Below are 20,364 nucleotides of genomic sequence, written 5' to 3'. Positions count from 1 at the left end.
CGGGGAAGATCATAGAATGTACTTAGGAAGAAGTTTCTTTTTAATCAAGTATTTATTGCATTTAATAACAGGAACTCACATAGGAAGCAAGAAAGTGAAAATGAAAATAACATTATGTATACTTTTCTCACCTCGTGTTTTATTGTGTTTGAATAGAAGGTGAATCATGGAATGGTTTACCTGGAAAATTACAAAAGTGAGAGCTTAATAACTTTTCCAAAATGTAAATATCGATTTCTCGATTATGAAGTAGAGCCTTCCAATGCCCCTAAAATGGAGAATACTAAAATGTTTAACAAAAGGGTAAAAATAAGCTCTACTCCTACCAAAAAGAGTTAACAATTATACCATTTTGGGTAGATAACGTTACAGCCTTTTAAAAAATAGTCACACCGATGGTATGCCAGCTTTTATGGGATACGAGGAGAGCAGACATTCTGCAATCAGAAGTGCCTATGCACAAACAGAGAAGCAATCATGGTATCATCCTAGGGGACCGTGGAGCCTGGGAAACCAGATCATCCCTGGGAGTCCCCTCAGGTCTGAACAGCCACTTACTGATATACAAGATACAATGTGTTAGCCTTACTGCTGTCCAGAAACCAACATTATTTTTATGACTTTATGGAGACATTTTTTAAGTTAATGTGTTGCAGGGAGTAGGAGAAATCTACCTGGAGTGTGGGCAAGTTATTAACACGTGAAAAGTAAAAATGATAATAGCTAACGCTTATAGCGCTACGTGCCAGCCACTGTTCCTAATGCAGCCCAATGATTAACTCTTGTAATCTACACTATTATTCCCATCTTATAGATGGCAAAAGGGAATTGTGAGTTTAAATAACTTGCCCAAGACCAGCCTGTACCATAAAATTTCAGCCTGCACACTCGACAGAAGGGCAAACCTGAGATTCTAACGAAGGCAGTCTCGCCCAGAGCCTATGCTGTAACCACTGTGACACTGTCAAGTGGTCAGAAAAGACTGTCTGAAAAGGTTATCCGTAAGCTGGGACCTGAAGGAAGAATGCACAAGCAGGCAGAACAGTATGGCAGGCATACAGAACAGCGCAGGCAAAGGCCCTGAGGTGGGAAGAGTGTAGCACGTTCAGGGAACTAAAGAAAGCCATTGTGTGGAGCTGAGGCAGCGGGAAGGAGAACATGAGGCGACATGAGATGGGGGAGGAAGAAGGGACCAGGTCATGGAAATGAGGAAAATGTGTATGCCAAGTGTGAAGGGACAGTGCTCAGAACTCCACGCCCTAACTCTCTCAGACCTATGTCCTTTCCACTTCACATCACTGTGGCTTAAACCCCCACCCAGCAGACACCCACAGTGGTTTCCCCACTGCCAGCTTCAATGAAGCCCTGAGATCTTTCCAAATGAAAAACCTGATTCCTTCACTTTCCAATGTCTAAACCTTTGGTTGTCACCCCTTGCAGGATTAGGTGTCAATTCTTTAGTGAGGCTTAGAAGCCCCTTCAGGGTCTGGCCCGGCCTCCTTTGCAGCCTCAGCTCCTGATATTATTCCACACCCACACTCAACCTTGGCACAGGCCATTGGAATGCTCTCGTACCACTTGCCAGCCTGCAGTGAATACATTTCCCCCATTAATCACTACCACCTTAGCTCAAGATTTTGTGTTTATTATTTACTTCCAATGCAGATATTAAATTATTCTTTTTCCCGAATGTCAATCATGCTTACAGAGCTCTAGTCTTTGGCATTCTAAGTGAAATAATCACTGTCCTTGGAATCCAGGTTTTAAAACATATCAACTTGGGTTCACTATGTAGAATCCAAACTCCTGGATTTCCAGGATTTCTGTGTAGGCTTCAAGCTGATGCTCTGAACCAGTGCCACTGGCAATCTAACTACCTGGTGTTATACATCACAGAATTATCCACACAGGCCTTCCATATTCTTATTCCCAGGAGGACCAAATCTCTCTCCTAGGAACTCTGTATTCTTGAGGTGTATCTTCTTGTCTCTTGAGGTATTCCCCTCTTTTGAATTGAAAACTATACCTTGGAGTTTTTCTTTATAATTCTGTTTTTTCTTTCCTTTAGTTTTCCACTTGCTTTTTTAGTTTTTCTCTTTCATAACTCAGCCTTCTCTAAATTATTGATTAAAATAAGTAAATTATTTATTTCAAATCCAATTCTTGACATTTTATGAAAACTTTCAGATACACTAGTAGATTGTGAGTAAGTTAAGAACCTTCAAGGGAATTATGATAACACTAAATTATAATAATGAAACAAAAAGGTAACTCTTAGTGAACAGAAAGATATTCTTGAGTATCAGCTGTGATTTTTGAGATTAAATGAACTTCATAATATAGGAAAAGTACTTCAGAATTCTTAGCTTAGAACTGTCATAATTTTAACTCAAGAAGAGGAAAATGGCCTTCCACACTAATTTTCTTCAAAGTTTACTGAGTGTGCCATCACTTCTATTTCTCCTCCAAAGGCGAATCTTCAGAAACCCTTTAATCACCTAGCTTTACTGTTTCACATTACAAGTTACAAACCTCAGAAAATAAATTTTTCATCCATGTTGATGATGTGAGTGACTTAGATCTGTAAACAAACTATAAAGCTTTGGATAAAAATCAGTCATTTTCATGGAAAATGCCCTAAGATTTCCTTTTCTCCACCGTCCTTTGCTTCAGTTCCTGGTAATTTTACAAGGATCTCCTGGAATTCAATAGGTCCTTCATTTTCATCAAATGTAAAATCAAACTTAATCATTATATAATCATTATATTAAAATGTAGGTAAATTTGAGAGCATTCATTAACTCTTATTGGTAAGTCTCAGTACAAGACACTGAAGGCAAAGAAAAAATAATAAGATATAGATTGTTCCCTTAAAAAGGTAAGATATGGAGAAGCAAACACACAGAAGATGAACTAGAAAGGAGGAAAATAAAAGCCTTGAAAGTATAAATAAGGATTAAATACCAATGAATGAAAGGGAAATCTGAGCAGTTAATTTTTATCTTTAAGTTCACTGATGTCTCTCAGGGATATAGTTACAGATCTAGGATTGTTTATCAGTGGATTAATATAGCAGCATTTCATTTACATAAAAAGTTAAAATTACAGGTGTTTGTAATTCAAGCCATTCATTCATCCATAATCCATTTTTGAGCTTCTCCTAGGATATATGGAATTGGGACCAATTTGTTAATAGGATGGTTTAGCAAGGATACAAAATAGCTTCTCTAAAAGTGTTCTGTATTTTATTTCCCTCTCTAAACATTTATTTCAATGGACTTCTAAACTGAAGATTCCTTTTGATCTCTCCTATTTTCTTTACGCATTTTTCCTATGAGGTAAATAAGCTTTTATCTGATTCTTTGGATGAGGCTACAATACCTCAACTACATTAATAGCTGCCCTTCTGACAAAGTGGGTGACACATTGTCCAAAAGAAAAAAGAGGAATAGGAAACTGGGAAACAAAGAAAAACATCAAAATTAGTTAATAATCAGGTTGCTATATTGTTTTCTACTTTAACATTTATTATCAGGATAGTAATTGTTTTTTAAAAATGCTTGTAATATGTATCACATACATGAACACAAGGTGGTATAATTTCTTTCACAAACCAAAAGAAACTGACACCTTAAAGTCTTCAAAGAAGATCAAGAGTAAACATTTTGATAAGTTTTATTAGATGCAAAGAAGTGTGTGATTTTGTTTTCCTTTGCAACACAGATGCAATGTGCATTGGAAATACAGGCAGACAAGGTTCAGTGCAAAATGCATTGTGGTCTCTCTCCCTACTATCAGGTTAGTGAAAAAGTAATTGTGTTTTTTGCCATTACTTTCAATTCTAATTTTCTATCTAATATCTGTTAGATAGAATTATGTGAGCTATTTCCTGGTATAGGATGCACTTAACTCCTTGGGGGAAGTATGCCAAATAAAAGCTTTAGGGAATACTTTATACATCATATTACCATTCTTCTGTCTCAGTAATTTCTCTGCTTTCCTGCTATTCCATCTTTCCCTCCCTGCCACACTGACCTACTACCAGGTGGTCAGAATGTTAAAGTGGTAAAATAATATAATGGGTGAAAAGGAGACGTAGGGCCTTCCAACTCCCTAAACATATAAATGCTCATAGATATTTTGAAGTCTCAGAATTGACCCAAGTGCTAGCTGCTTAAAGGAAGGCTTTCATGGGTCTCAGTGTCAGTCACAATAAGGGTCTGATCTCTGTCCCAGACTCTCCCAACAGATATTGCTGTACATGTGAGTTTCTCAAATCTATTGTAGAACGCAGTGACAGACACACTTTCTCTGGGTTTTAGCAGCAGGTTAATTATCCATCTTTTTTTTAACTATACAAACTTTTAAACTTACCCCAATAGCTGCTAAGATTGGTGCTTGATAAATCCACTTGATGTCTCCAGCACTAAGTTCCCAGCACCTGCAACATTGAAAAAAAAAAATTGTCATGAATAAATTGGCAAAGCAAATGGGTAGTAAGAATTAAGTAGAATTTTAAGTTTTACCAAAAACTCCAGCCCCACACTTCCAATTAAGAAACAAATAGTTTAAGAAATCTTATCTTAAAACACCCAAGCCAGTCAGGGCGGGGGAAAAAACATGTGGCAGGTATTGATTTTCACATTATTAGCTACCCCTTGAAGATGAGTAGAGAATTATAAATATTAGTGAATTACTTTTATTGTGACAAGAGTTAAAAACCATGTTTCCAGAGCCACAAAAAGTAATAGTCTTCTAAATGTCATACAATTCATACTTCACTTTTACTATTATTGGAATAAGCCATAATAATTTAAATTCATTGATAGAGAAAGTTCTCTCTCTCAGACATTACAGCAATTCTATTTTACTTCATAAATTGTAGAATCCTTACAATAATGCAAGTTATTCTTATCCATAGTAATGCAATAGAGAATTAATGCAAATTATTCTTGTCCATAGAAATGAAAATTAGCTGTGATGTTCAGTGGAATGTAATTGATTAGTATCCTGAAAATATTGAGTAGTTTTTGCATTTGTTTATAAATTTTGGTATTTATTGTACTGAATGTAAATGTGATTCTTTAGATTTCTCCTTTGAACCAACCATAACATCTTGGTATTTCTCTCATTAATTAATGAGGTTAAAGTATCTAGAGAAATGCAACTCAAACCCACAGTGAGATATCATCTCACACAAGTTAGAACGGCTATTATCAAAAAGTCAAGAAATAACACATGCTGGCGAGGTTATGGAGAAAGGGAACCCTTATACACTGTTGGTGCGAGCGTAAATTAGTTCAACCACTGTGGAAAGCAGTATGGTGATTCCTCAAAGAGCTAAAAGAAGAGCTACCATTCAACCCAGCAATCCCATTACTGGGCATATACGCAGAGGAATATAAAGCATTCTACCATAAAGACACATGTTTGCAAATGTTCATTGCAGTACTGTTCACAATAGCAAAGACATGGAATCAATCTCAATGCCCATCAGTGACAGACTGGATAAAGAAAATGTGGTACATGTATACCATGGAATATTACACATCCACAAAAAAAAAAACAGGATCATGTCTTTTGCAGGAACGTGGATGGAGCTGGAGGCTATCATCCTCAGCAAACTAACACAGGAACAGAAAACCAAGTACCACATGTTCTAACTTGTAAGTGGAAGCTAAATGATAAGAATTTGTGAAGACAAAGAAGGAAACAACAGACACTGGGGTCTTCTTGATGAGGGAGGTAGGAGGAGGGGGAAGAGCAGAAAAGATAACTATTGGGTACTGGGCTTAATACCTGGGTGATATAATATTATGTACAACAAACCTCTGTGACACATGTTTATTTATGGAACAAACCTTCACATGTACCCCCAAAACTAAAATAAAAGTTAAAAAAAAATCTTTGACATGTGTTCATTTTCTATTTGTATAAGATCCATGACCTTATCTTAATTTTTATGTTTAACAGTATTTAATTTAAAAATTATATAATTTGCCTATTTTTTATATTTGGTGCTTCCCTTCCACCCTAACTTGAGTTTAAGCTCTACATGGGCAGAGATCACTGTTGTTTTCGTGTTCTGATGTATTGCAAGTCCTAGAACAGTATGTAGGTAGTCAATAAATATCTATTGGATTGAATTGACATCAGCTGAATTCAAATTAAGTTTTACTCATGCTCACCCAATCTCCCAATCTGGTTTGTACTAGTAAAGATCTTACACTAGAATAAATAGCACAGAAATGATAAGAAACTAGCACCACTTGGCACTTTAATATAGCACTTCAAACAGTCTTTTTAAACTAAAGACACATAAATAAAACTCTTAAGTTTCTTTCTCTTTTCACAAAACCCAGTATTGATTGTGGCAATGATAAATAAAAAAAAGAAATTTGTGGGATACAATGATAATTTTTAAATTCTAGATAATAAACATAACGAAGTTACTTTTTTCTTAATGAGCAAGTTATAGATAATAAAATACCATTTTGACTATTCCTTAAGGGTAAGACATTTTCAATACACACTAAGAACTACATTTTTTTAAAGTTTAACTTTTACATATAGGCAATATGTTCTCATTTTTAAAGTCAAACTATATAAAAAGACAGCCATTGAGATGTCTCAATCCTCCCCACATTCCTGTCTGCCTCCTTACAGGTAACATCTTCTATTACTTTATTGTATATGCTTCCAATGCTTCTTCATGCCTATGCAAACAAATACAAAGGTTATATTCTTACTTTCCTCTATCATACAAAAATGTCATGTATGCACTATTCTGCAATTTGCTTTTTCCTTTTACAACTGTATTTTTTATTTCTTTGTATATCTGTACCAATTGAGCTCAGTAGCTCCACACTCCACTGGGAGAACATACCACAGGCAAATCAACCGGAACCCTACACTAAAATGTAATTCTGGTTCAGCCCAACTGAAATGCGCATATTCAATGGACCTGAAGTTCGAATAACATGGAAATTTAAGAACAAAAATGTTACACTTGCATATTATTGAACATTTTCTGGCATTATTTACATGCATCTGTTTTTCACATTATTTAACCAGACAAGAAAGATAAAAGACAATGTTACTGAGTTATGCAGAATCACACTGCTCTAAAAAAGCTTTCGACCATAAGGAAGGTGGCATATATCATGTGACTGTAAATTGAACATTGATTCACTTAGCCAAGATCTAAGCTACAAGGCTTTCAGATTCCATAAATTTTCTTTTCAGTTTTTGACATTTGGTAATATCTTCACAGTCCTCTTTCTTTGCTTTAATGGCATTTCATCATGGTGTCTCCTAACACATTGGGATTCAATTATGCAATTCAGGCTCTATAAAATGCTTGCATTTGGAAGTAGGTCAAAACCAGCTACCTCTAAAAACATAAAACACTTCTCTTTGATGCTTTTCAGTGTCAAAGTTTCAAATTTGCCCTGTGATGTAAGACAGGAAGCTGAGATTTCAAACCTTTTAAAGAAAATGCTATTAATGCTTGTTTTTAGTTAATTCTTCAATGCTCCCACTCACATTGTCTTTGTTAACATGTCCCAGAAACTACTCTCTGTTCAAAATTTTAATGATAAACTTTAACCTTCTAGGAAATGCAGTTCTGGATGGTGAAGCAAGAGATACAAAGGTCTGACTAGAAAGTAGGACTTCCTACAGTCAGGGTTGAAAACAGGTGGGTTGTTCTTCCCAAGGGATCCAAAGAATTGAATTGGCTGAGTACTACCTTCTCTCCACAACTTATACAATCAGTAAGAGTAGAAGAAGCGAGAGAAGCTGACCCCAAAAGCCTGTGCAGATGTTCTAGAAATGTCAGACGGCTTCTTGGTCCTTTGCAGCCCCCACCTTTGCTGCTGGATGGTGAAACAAAAATATAGCAAAGAAGTAAAGAAGTTATGGGTTTCTCCTCTCACTGGCATCTCTTATCTCCTTTGAATGAAGCAGAGAGAAGATAATAAGATTATCTTGTAAGGTGTTTTTGCTTTTGTAAGTAAAAAGAAAGAGAACAAAATTGCTCACTGTTTAATTTAATTTGCCCAACCTACTTGATTATCTTAGCTGACCTTAGTAAAATAACACTCTTCTTTTTTTTTTTTTTTTAAAGACAGAGTCTCCCTCTGGCGCCCAGGCTGGAGTACAGTGGCATGATCTCGCCTCACTGTAGCCTCTGCTTCCCCAGTTCAAGCAATTCTCCTGCCTCAACCTCCCAAGTATTTGGAATTACAGGCATGCACCACCACGCCCAGCTAATTTTTTTTTTTTTTCATTTTTAGTAGAGATGGAGTTTTACCATGTTGGCCATGCTGGTCTTGAACCCCTGGCCTCAAGAGATCAGCCCGCTTTGGCCTCCCAAAGCACTGGGATTACAGGCATGAGCCACCATGCCCAGCCCAAATAACACCTAATAGAATTTTAGATCTGAAAGAGACTTCTTTTGTATATCAATAGAGTTTAAGGTATCATTTAAAACTGGGTCTGATATGCTTCTCTCTAAATGGCCAAGATGCAGAGAAAATCAGAGGTTTCACTTTGAAAGGCCAGATTAGAAAACAGTGAGTCTCTGTCTTGTGCCAGTTTTCAAAGGGAATTTTTCCAGTTTTTGCCCATTCAGTATGATATTGGCTGTGGGTTTGTCATAAATAGCTCTTATTATTTTGAGGTACGTTCCATCAATACCGAATTTATTGAGCGTTTTTAGCATGAAGGGCTGTTGAATTTTGTCAAAAGCCTTTTCTGCATCTATTGAGATAATCATGTGGTTCTTGTCTTTGGTTCTGTTTATATGCTGGATTATGTTTATTGATTTGCGAATGTTGAACAAGCCTTGCATCCCAGGGATGAAGCCCACAGGGATGCCCTCTCTCACCACTCCTATTCAACATAGTGCTGGAAGTTCTGGCTAGGGCAATCAGGCAAGAGAAAGAAATCAAGGGTATTCAGTTAGGAAAAGAAGAAGTCAAATTGTCCCTGTTTGCAGATGACATGATTGTATATTTAGAAAACCCCATTGTCTCAGCCCAAAATCTCCTTAAGCTGATAAGCAACTTCAGCAAAGTCTCAGGATACAAAATTAATGTGCAAAAATCACAAGTATTCTTATACACCAGTAACAGACAAACAGAGAGCCAAATCAGGAATGAACTTCCATTCACAATTGCTTCAAAGAGAATAAAATACCTAGGAATCCAACTTACAAGGGATGTAAAGGACCTCTTCAAGGAGAACTACAAACCACTGCTCAGTGAAATAAAAGAGGACACAAACAAATGGAAGAACATACCATGCTCATGGATAGGAAGAATCAATATCGTGAAAATGGCCATACTGCCCAAGGTTATTTATAGATTCAATGCCATCCCCATCAAGCTACCAATGAGTTTCTTCACAGAATTGGAAAAAACTGCTTTAAAGTTCATATGGAACCAAAAAAGAGCCCGCATCTCCAAGACAATCCTAAGTCAAAAGAACAAAGCTGGAGGCATCACGCTACCTGACTTCAAACTATACTACAAGGCTACAGTAACCAAAACAGCATGGTACTGGTACCAAAACAGAGATATAGACCAGTAGAACAGAACAGAGTCCTCAGAAATAATACCACACATCTACAGCCATCTGATCTTTGACAAACCTGACAAAAACAAGAAATGGGGAAAGGATTCCTTATTTAATAAATGGTGCTGGGAAAATTGGCTAGCCATAAGTAGAAAGCTGAAACTGGATCCTTTCCTTACTCCTTATACGAAAATTAATTCAAGATGGATTAGAGACTTAAATGTTAGACCTAATACCATAAAAATCCTAGAGGAAAACCTAGGTAGTACCATTCAGGACATAGGCATGGGCAAAGACTTCATGTCTAAAACACCAAAAGCAACGGCAGCAAAAGCCAAAATTGACAAATGGGATCTCATTAAACTAAAGAGCTTCTGCACAGCAAAAGAAACTACCATCAGAGTGAACAGGCAACCTACAGAATGGGAGAAAATTTTTGCAATCTACTCATCTGACAAAGGGCTAATATCCAGAACCTACAAAGAACTCAAATAAATTTACAAGAAAAAAACAAACAACCCCATCAAAAAGTGGGCAAAGGATATGAACAGACATTTCTCAAAAGAAGACATTCATACAGCCAACAGACACATGAAAAAATGCTCATCATCCCTGGCCATCAGAGAAATGCAAATCAAAACCACAATGAGATACCATCTCACACCAGTTAGAATGGCGATCATTAAAAAGTCAGGAAACAACAGGTGCTGGAGAGGATGTGGAGAAATAGGAACACTTTTACACTGTTGGTGGGATTGTAAACTAGTTCAACCATTATGGAAAACAGTATGGCGATTCCTCAAGGATCTAGAACTAGATGTACCATATGACCCAGCCATCTCATTACTGGGTATATACCCAAAGGATTATAAATTATGCTGCTATAAAGACACATGCACACGTATGTTTATTGCAGCACTATTCACAACAGCAAAGACTTGGAATCAACCCAAATGTCCATCAGTGACAGATTGGATTAAGAAAATGTGGCACATATACACCATGGAATACTATGCAGCCATCAAAAAGGATGAGTTTGTGTCCTTTGTAGGGACATGGATGCAGCTGGAAACCATCATTCTTAGCAAACTATCACAAGAACAGAAAACCAAACACCGCATTTTCTCACTCATAGGTGGGAACTGAACAATGAGATCACTTGGACTCAGGAAGGGGAACATCACACACCGGGGCCTATCATGGGGAGGGGGGAGGGGGGAGGGATTGAATTGGGAGTTATACCTGATGTAAATGACGACTTGATGGGTGCAGCACACCAACATGGCACAAGTATACATATGTAACAAACCTGCACGTTATGCACATGTACCCTACAACTTAAAGTATAATAATAATAAATAAATTTTAAAAAAAATAAAATAAATAAAATAAATAAATAAATTGATTTATTAGTTTTATTAAAAAAAAAAAAAAGAAAGAAAACAGTGAGTCTCAAATGTAAGACATGAATATGAACCCCATCCATCCTTTGAAGATATTTAACTTCTGTTCTCTCCCGCGAATGTTGTCACATGGCACTATATAGGTCAGATAACACACAAGAAAATCCACAAAAACTTCATCTATAGAAAAGCTGAATTTTATGTGAAGTTGAATCAGGCAATTTTGAAATCTTCTCAGTTAAGTAGTAATATAGCTTATGTTTATAGGCAAAATTAAATATAAAATGACCCTTCATCCAATTATCCCAGATTTGGGCACTGTAAAATTCAAGATTTTATTCTGAGTAAGTTAGGAAGAAAGTGAAATATTTTGCACGGTGGTCACATGATATAACTAATTGAATGAATGAGTCAAAATTCTGCTTCAGTCTAGCTGTAGGCTTTGAGAATATGTCCTGATGTCTCTGGATCACATTTTACTTATCCCTAATACGGGAAGATTGAACCAGAAAATGCCTTCAGTCCTGTCATCTCTAAAATTCTGAATCTAGGTCATACAGTTACACATCTCAGAATATGATCATGATAGCAATAATTAGTACCTCTTTACTGATGCCACTTCCCTCCCATGTAAATCAAATAGCAGCCGTTGCAAGTTTTCTTTGCGATTTCCAATCTCACTGTGTATATATAGCAATAATGATGTCAACGTAGAGAACATCAACCCTCAATTGTTAACAAATTCAAATAGCATAAAGGGATCAAAGCAAGGAAAAGTCCAAAGCCAACAAGTTTTAGAACTGAGGGAAGCTGATCAATGGGGAGCTTTGAAGCAAGTAGGAGGAAGGCTACACCTAAAGACAATGACTCTGTACGGTTCCAATTTTCAGGAACAATGAGTGACAGGTTCTTTATAGAGTTTAGGTATTCACAGCATGTGACTTTTTTTTCAGTGTATAGCAGACAAAATAATTCCTGAAGGAAATATCTAGTAACTCAAAACAATATATTGGCTTAAATAAAGAAAAGTTCCCAGGAGATAACAAAAAGGGAAGTGCTATCACAAAGCGTACACAATCTATGGATATTAAATTGTTCTCTATTAACATGAAAGAATTCTTGGCATTACTGCATATATAGTTTAAAACTGCCTCTCTTTAAATTACCTTTTCTTTATCATAAGTGTGTTAATCTACTTGACATGTGATAGCAAAATACCACAGGCTGGTGCCATAGCAAAATACCACAGGCTGAGTGGCTTAAACAACAGACATTTATTTTCTCGGTCTGGAGACTATAAGTTCAAGATCAGGGTGCCAGCATGGTCCATTTCTGGTGAGACCTCTCTTCTTGGCTTGTAAGTAGCCTCCATCTCACTGTGTGCTCACATGACCTCTTCTTTGTGTGCACAGAGAGAGAGGGAGAGCCAGCCTCTCTGGCATCTCTTCTTATAAGGTCACTAATCCTTTCATATCAGGGCCCCACTCTCATGACCTCCTTAACCCTAATTAGGTCCTTATAGACCCTATCTCCAAATACAGTCACGTTGGGGGTTAAGGCTTTAACATGTGAATTTTGGGAGACATAATTCAGTCCATAGCAATAAGCTTGACCATGAGAGCAAAGCGCAGGTACCCGGATGCTTTTCTACTTTTTCCTTTTCTTTCTTTGACTCATCATTATTTAAAATAGAAATCATACCCCAAAAATGAATGTTTTCATATTCATTCATCATATAGCCCCTCAAGAGAAACACAGACAACTGGGGGACTCTGGTCAAAGTCCATTTGAGACAACTGAAAGCCTTTACCAGGCAGCCTCCCTGCAGTCGGCCATGGAAGGCACTTGAGTCAGACAGAATCAAAGGGCGACTTACAAGCTATCAGACACTTATAAGGAATGATAGGAGATGGGCGGTCAAGATTTTTTCTATTTATATATGATGATTGGGCCTTAAAAGTTACTAGTTCTTTACCCACAATGAAGGTAACATTTATGGTTTGTCTAAAATCTGGAGTTTACAAAGCCCTTTCATAATGGCCTCTCATCTAATTCTCAGATCTGTCCCCTGCTAACTCACAGCATTAGTCATGGCCAAGAATATTATTCTCATCTTACAGATGGAAGACTGAGGCTGAGAATAACTGCTGCAAGTCCTGAACGGAAGAAAAACCACATCTCCTTATAACTCACAACTTGCATTAACTCAAACTTTATCATTGCTTAATAGATACTGAGCAAAGAGAGAAAAAATGGTCAGCCGAATCTAGAAGAATTGATCAGCATGCATTGAAGAGTTATCTACTGTAAAACAGGGAATTTCACTTATGCCCATTTGGAATTCATGGTTTGTTGGAAAAATTAGGCAGTTACACTTGCACATTAAGAGAAATAAGGTGGTAGATAAGAAAGGAATAGTTACATAATATGTATACTAAATGCTGCAGGAATATGATAAGGAAGATTTATATGGTAGAATAGTAGATTTCAAACACACTAACAAGGTAGAACATTTGTAGTTATGGTTTTCACCATGAAATGCAGATATATTTAATTTTATCATTTAATACGTGACATGCAGATATGTTTAATTTTATCATGTGAATGAGAAAAACATATGCCAGGAGACAACACTGCATGTATACATGCAATACAAATACACAGGCATGAGCTCATATGTCAACAAAAAGTGGGAATTGTTGAAAAATCCATGGTAGGTGGTAACCTATTTCTGATTTACAGAACAGAAAGAACTAGAAGTTTTACCTCTCTGAGGTAAAAAGACAAAAGTCTAGACATAGTGAAGATAAGAGAAAAACTGTCTAGTGTACTCTGGACATTTTCCACTGTGCACTCTTGATTACCAGACGTGTTAAATCAACTGAAGAGTGAGAAGCTTTCAGTGATATTATAAAAAGAATCCCTCTTCAACTCTACTCCTCCACATATAATAAAAATTCCACTTATCTCAATAGAAACATCTTATCTGCCTGTAAGTATTTTCTGAATGCCTCGAGAGCCTAAATGTCTGAGATCAAAGTCCTTCTCTATCATTCATGGCTGTGCAACCTTGGGCACAACTTCTCTGACCTCAGTTTCATAGAGTTGATAATGAGTTTTAATTTACTTAGTATTTGCAGAATTATGAAGTACTTGGAAAGTGGTCAGCACTCAGAAATGCCAGCAACTGTTTTCATTATTACTTTCTTCCAACATCGGGTACTATTACCCTATGTTCTGGTAATTATCTTTACAAAATGCAAATTTGCTGTCATTATCACTGAACAAAGACCAAACATCCTAATCTGGCCTATGAGGGTCTATAAGGCCTCCACCCCTCATCTTTTCTGCAGCCTAATTTGTAAGCTCTAGCTTCAGCAGAAGCAGGGTTCCATCGACTTGACAGGATAAAAATCAAAATATTATAAGCTAGGATTAACAGAAGGATGAGTTTGGCTTTCTAATGAAATAACAATATACAAAAATGCATTAGGTATTTAACACACATTATCTCATTTATTCTAACAACAACTCTGTAGACAGTAGTATCATTTTAACTGCATTTGACAGCTGAGAAAACTGAGGCTCAGAGAGGTTAGGTTGTACATCTGCTGTTCCAGAACCAAGAAGTAGCAGAACAAGCCTATAAGACAATTGTACCTGAGCTCCTTCTCAGCACACTCCCATCGAGTGCCAGGTACTACGCTAAGTGTTCACAATAATGTATTAATGCAATTTGTACATTATTATCTCCGCTTTATACATGAGAAACTGATACACAAAGAGATCATGTGTTTTGGGTCCCTTGGTCCCAAACCTAGCAAAGCAGTTAAATTAAGATTTGAACTCAGGTCTGTCAAAATGTAAAGAAAGGATTCTTTACTATTTAATGCAAATGTACCCTTTATACTTAAATGGTTCTTTAAATGTATTAGGTGTACCATGATACATTAAAATGAATCCTTAAAAATGATACATTTTAAATGATTTACAGCATTGTTGTCCTGTACTTTAAAATGATACATTAACTTAGCCCGATGCTACCTGGAAGAACTTAACGGCTCACAGTTAGAGATAAATTCCACTTCTAATGTATGTTTATTATTTTAAAATATTTAATTCTGCTACAGAAGATATGAGAACAAATGGGAAGGATGAACCCACAGTTTGCATTAAATATAGATAAGAGATGAGTTAGTAGACCACATGTGTGTTAAACACAGGTACTAAAGACACATGAGGCAACTGGGCTCTAAACATTCATGATATACTAAATAAACAAGAGCCATGAATAATCCCTGATACACAGGAAGTTCTTAATATTTTTGAGAGCATCATCAGCCAGTAACTGATGGAACTCCTTCCCACGTGTCCTTTTCCCAAGGGCCATAAATAAAACCCAGAACTTCTCTACAGGCTAATTCGGAAGCTACCACTATGGCCAGTGTACTTGCCCCTCCATCTCTATGAGGGAGTAAATATGTGCCACTGGCCCAGGGCACCAGATTCTGTCTGTAGTTCCCCTTCCTGCCACCTTATCCCTGGTCCTCATAACCACACCATCCGCAGGGAAAGCTGATGTGGCAGAGAGAGAGGAAGTATGAATGCTGCCTATCCTAGGAATCAGGTAGTGTGGTTCTTCAACCTGCTTGCACTAAATCCTAAGTGGATTCTCTTACCCATCTCTTTCCACTTGCTTCTCACACTACATTTTAAATTTATTTCATAATCTATGGAGGTCAGGCACCTGCATCTAGTCTGTGAGTGTTTCTGCTCCATGACCTCTGGAATAGACAGCTTGCTGGTAATGTGTTGGAAGCTACCATTGCATCAAGGTAATTTTCTTTGTGGCATCCCTAAAGAGCAATGGCATCAAGAACAGTAGTGAGTGTGAATTCTGAGCAGGAAGCCTGAGTCTTGAGAACATCTGAGGTTCTCTCTTTCCTCTTCCTTTTCACTCACCTCGCATCAGCCAGGGTTGCCCGTGCCACAGCCCATGCTGCAACAAACGCTGCTGGAAACCCTGCAATCAGAAAATGATTCAGAGACTAGATTTATTTTAAGATTAAGGGATTTTTTTCCTCAAATTCACCATACATAGGAATATACTACTAGCAGTTCAGAGAGAAAAATAGACATGAAAATTTCTGATATGTGAACAAGAAAAGTCCACTTAATTTTCAATTGTGTCAGTTTGAGAAATTATCAAGAATATTAATGTTATTTGTTCCTCTAGTCTGAAGATAAAAACTGGCCTAATTTTTATTTGAGGGGTGTAGGGAAAAGCCATTTGGAGAAGAGTGAAGTTCCTAGGGTCGGAAGTAGGCAATGGTTAGCGCATTGACTTTGACTCTTGTCACACTGACCATCATATGTTCTCAAGGACTGAAGCAACAACAGAGACTCCTGAGAAGCTGAGGGATGCTGTTGTTTTAAAAACTTAGAACTTTTTCATCCTAAAAGTAGAAGGCCTACAGAGGCAAGTTATAAAAATCAGGAAGCTTTAACCAGTTTAGTCTCTTCTTTTAGTTCATATTGGCACAAGATAGAAGCATTTTCATGCATTAATTAAAAGGAATGCATTTTCATGCATTCCTTTACAGTCTTCTAATCGAGATATTTGTCCTTCATAAGTGCTAAACACCTTCTGGGCTTGCAACATCAAATCCATTATACCAACCTTCTTTTGCCCCCCAGTAAAAGTTCACTGTCCAGCTCACGTTGTAGTTTAAACTCAGACATCACACACATGCAAAATCATGAACCATAACTTTTATGGAACACTGCAGTAGGGGACTGAAAGATTTAAGAGATGACTTTTCTTATGTGGCCTTTATGAAAGAGGTTTAAATAAAGGATATACAGAAACCATAAGGAAAACATTTTAGAATCTAGGAAGCACCTTACAAAAGGGGAAAACAAAATTTTGGTCTAGCCAAGAACATTTTTTATCATGCATACTTTTAAATTCTTTACCTTTAAAAAACGCATTTGTAATTTTTTAGATATTCTTTCTTAGCAACAAAGTGAACAAAGAAATAGGCTTAGAAAAAGAAAATTTTCAGAAAAAGATGAAAATAATGATATGCACAATCATGTCTTTGGTCTCCTTGGTGACCATCTAACTTAAGTTCAGCCTGACTATATTTCTACTGAATTTTATGATTCTGTATTCCCATTTTATTTCTTGTTTCTACAGTATTCTTTTCTTAATCTGCTCAAATTCTGTGTTCTAGGAATTTTTTGTCAAAATAGATCTACCTAATTCTGGTTATTTCTTAGGTTCAGTTTGCATATTCTATCTATCTATCTGTCTATCTATATATCTATCTATCTATCACATTTCTCCATTAGTCATTTATTAAGTGTCTACTTATGTATCAAAGATTGTTCTAAATCATAAAAATAATGAACAAATAAACAATATCCCTGTTTTCTAAAACTTATATTCTGGTGAAGCAGTCAAAATTAACAAAGCAACTTCAGTTGGTGCTATGAAGAATAAATAAAAGTGATACTGTGTAATGGGGAGGGGACAGCGGCTTCTGGTAGGATGCTTAGATATAAATCCACCATACAGCCTGGCATCGATCCTACCATATGGCCTGACATACATCCCTCAGCTGTTCTGTCTTAGTTATCTTCAAAAAGTGTCTGCCTGTCTTTCATCAATTTTCACATTTCATCATTCTTATATCTGCATCTTCTGCTTCCTTTATAGTCTCCTAATCAGGCACTTCCCGAATGCTGTTCTATACAATAGTTCCTAGTGGTGCTTGAGTTGGCATTATGTTTTAGATGATAATTATAACAAATATCATACATAGGCACCATGTCTTTATGGAATTGGCTTTTCTCATCTTCTTAGAGAATCTTATGCGTAACACTAGCATAAAGACTATCATGGAAGAATAAAGAACAGAAAACCACTTTGGGATCCTTTAAGGGTTTTTGATCACCAGTCTTAATATGACATTGTTACCTAATCTAGAACACAGAAATAAAGGCAAAAATACTTGACATGTAAATGTTATTTTAAATTTAAATGTTAAATTAAGTAAATTTAATATACATTTAAATGTTATCCAATATGTGCATTTACTGAAAGTTTAGTTATTTTTCTTTTTTTTTTTTTTGAAACAGAGTCTTGCTCTGTTACCCAGGCTGCAGTGCAGTGGCACGATCTTGGCTCACTGCAAGCTGTGCCTCCCAGGTTCAAGCCATTCTCCTGCCTCAGCCGCCCCAGTAGCTGGGACTACAGGCACCCACTGCCACGCCCTGCGAATTTTTTTGTAGTTTTAGTAGAGACGGGGTTTCGCCGTGTTAGCCAAGATGGTCTCGATCTCCTGACCTCGTGATCCGCCTGCTTCAGCATCCCAAAGTGGAGTTATTTTCATAAGACATGTCAATACAATATAAATAAGTTTTGTGAAGACAAAACTTTAACTTTAAAATAACTATAAATTTAAAATGTTGAATATGATACATATGATCACAACAAGAAAACAAACAAACAAAATAACTTGAAGGGTCAGAGTGCATGCATCTTGTGTGGGAGACTTTAACACATGTCTCTGTGTTTAAACACTTACTGCCAAGTGGATGATCAAAAAATGTTTGCTGGATTAAAATATTTTATAAAAGGAATAAAATGGGAGTGTGGGACCATCTCCTGATTATTTTCATGGAACACATTATGTGAAAATATTCTATGTAAGATGGTATTACTAGGATAGGTGCTGTTATATGATGATATGTACATACTGGTGTTTCATCTGACAGTTGAAAATTAAGGATGGCTGTTAATATAGAAGTAAATTATCATATTTAGTAACAATAAAAAAAAGACTTACCTTTTACATACAGAATTAAAATAGAGGAAAATGTGTAGTTGAAATAAAATGGAACTAAGAATAAAGCACCTTATTTATGGGAAAACTGAGACAAGGATGGGGAAAATTAACCATGTGCTTGGTTGAAAGAAAAGGAACAGTTATCACTAGTATTCACCTTTACTTCTCTATATATCTTGTTTCATAATAAAAAAATGTAAAAACAGTCCTTTTAAATATTTGCCCTTAATTTAGTAAAGGTCAGATATGACACCTATTCTTCTCCAGCTTGTCATTTCCTTTCCTTCCAATTTATTTTTATGAATCATCACGATCAGATTGAGCACGGTCGCTCACACCTGTAATCCCAGCACTTTGAGAGGCCAAGGCAGGAGGATTGCTTGAGGCCAGGGGTTCAAGACCAGCCTGGACAACATAATAAGGCCGCATCTCTAACAAATAATAAGAAATAAAATAATAAAACATTTAAAAAGGAAAGGATCATCACAATCAATATAAGTGTAGCTCCACACATCACTACAATGTGACTAACAGTAGTATTTATTAAAGTGTGAGCAATGATGAAGAAATTCAAAAAATAAAATATAACCTAAATAAACAAATGTCTACATTCATTATTGAATTTTCTATCAACACCTTTTCCAACTCCTAATAATTATGTGGGTACACAGATATAATTTTGATTTGAAGGAAGGCAAACTACCACAAACTGTCAAGAAAATTTCCAAAGGATCCTAAAAAAGCAAAATATTATCTTTTTTATTTTTATAACTGCTAGTCAAAGATAAGAAAGAGCCTTAAAACAGATGAGCTGTCTACAAAAATACAATTTTAAATGTGTGATTATTTCATAATAAATAAGTATAACAGTAAATTGATTTTCTTTGTCTTCTTAAAGGTTATTAATTAGCTAGCAGAAAGTTCAGCATTCTTTACTTCACATTTCAATTGTTAAGAAAAAAAATTAAGGCAAAATAGGCAAGGGCATATTCTTATTTTGGAGAGGAAAAAAACCTTCAAATTTAGTTATGAGCTACTTAGTGAATTTTTTTCCTATGCTGAGCATGTAAATATTAAAATAGCAATTGAGATCTGCAGCTGTTAATCTCCAACCTCTTCTCAATTTTAACCACATATGAGTTTTAATTTCTCTTAATTTTTAACAAGCAAACAATTTCTTCTCTCTATGTTATGTTGAGTCAGTGCCTAATCCGGTAATCCCCTTGTACTGCTAAATCATTTTTGGAATGAGAACTGAATACTTTTTTAATTACTTATGCCAAAAGTAATTTGAATAATTTCCTTCTAAAACACATAGTAAGTCCACATCATTAGTTTGGAATTTGTATTTGTTAAATACAGTCAGGATGGTCCTACAAATTCATTTCTGGCACTCTCATCATATGACCTAGAAATACAAACCAAAAATATATCATTGTAGCTTAGAAATTCAAAAATAAAAATTTTTAAGATAAAATTATTGATAAAGCAGAACACTGATATTTAGTTTTACATGTGTATGGCTTACA

At 36.1% G+C, this 20,364-nt stretch overlaps 1 protein-coding gene across 2 annotated transcripts in view; it reads right to left on the bottom strand.

The window, feature by feature from the left end:
- The window catches only part of PTH2R (parathyroid hormone 2 receptor), an 89,255-nt gene that overhangs the window by 30,128 nt on the left and 38,763 nt on the right, over positions 1–20,364 (bottom strand). For both annotated transcript variants that reach the window (XM_065525960.2, XM_065525961.2), the window contains exons 8-9: positions 15,945–16,005; positions 4,375–4,441 (exon numbers count right to left, since the gene is read on the bottom strand). In XM_065525960.2, coding sequence (XP_065382032.1) covers positions 4,375–4,441; positions 15,945–16,005 — 128 coding nt within the window. The remainder of the gene's footprint in view (positions 1–4,374; positions 4,442–15,944; positions 16,006–20,364) is intronic.

Source organism: Macaca fascicularis, chromosome 12 (assembly GCF_037993035.2).
Source record: "Macaca fascicularis isolate 582-1 chromosome 12, T2T-MFA8v1.1".
NCBI lineage: Eukaryota > Metazoa > Chordata > Mammalia > Primates > Cercopithecidae > Macaca > Macaca fascicularis.
Note: the sequence above shows the minus strand (reverse complement) of the source record. Positions and strands in the feature narration are given on the sequence as shown.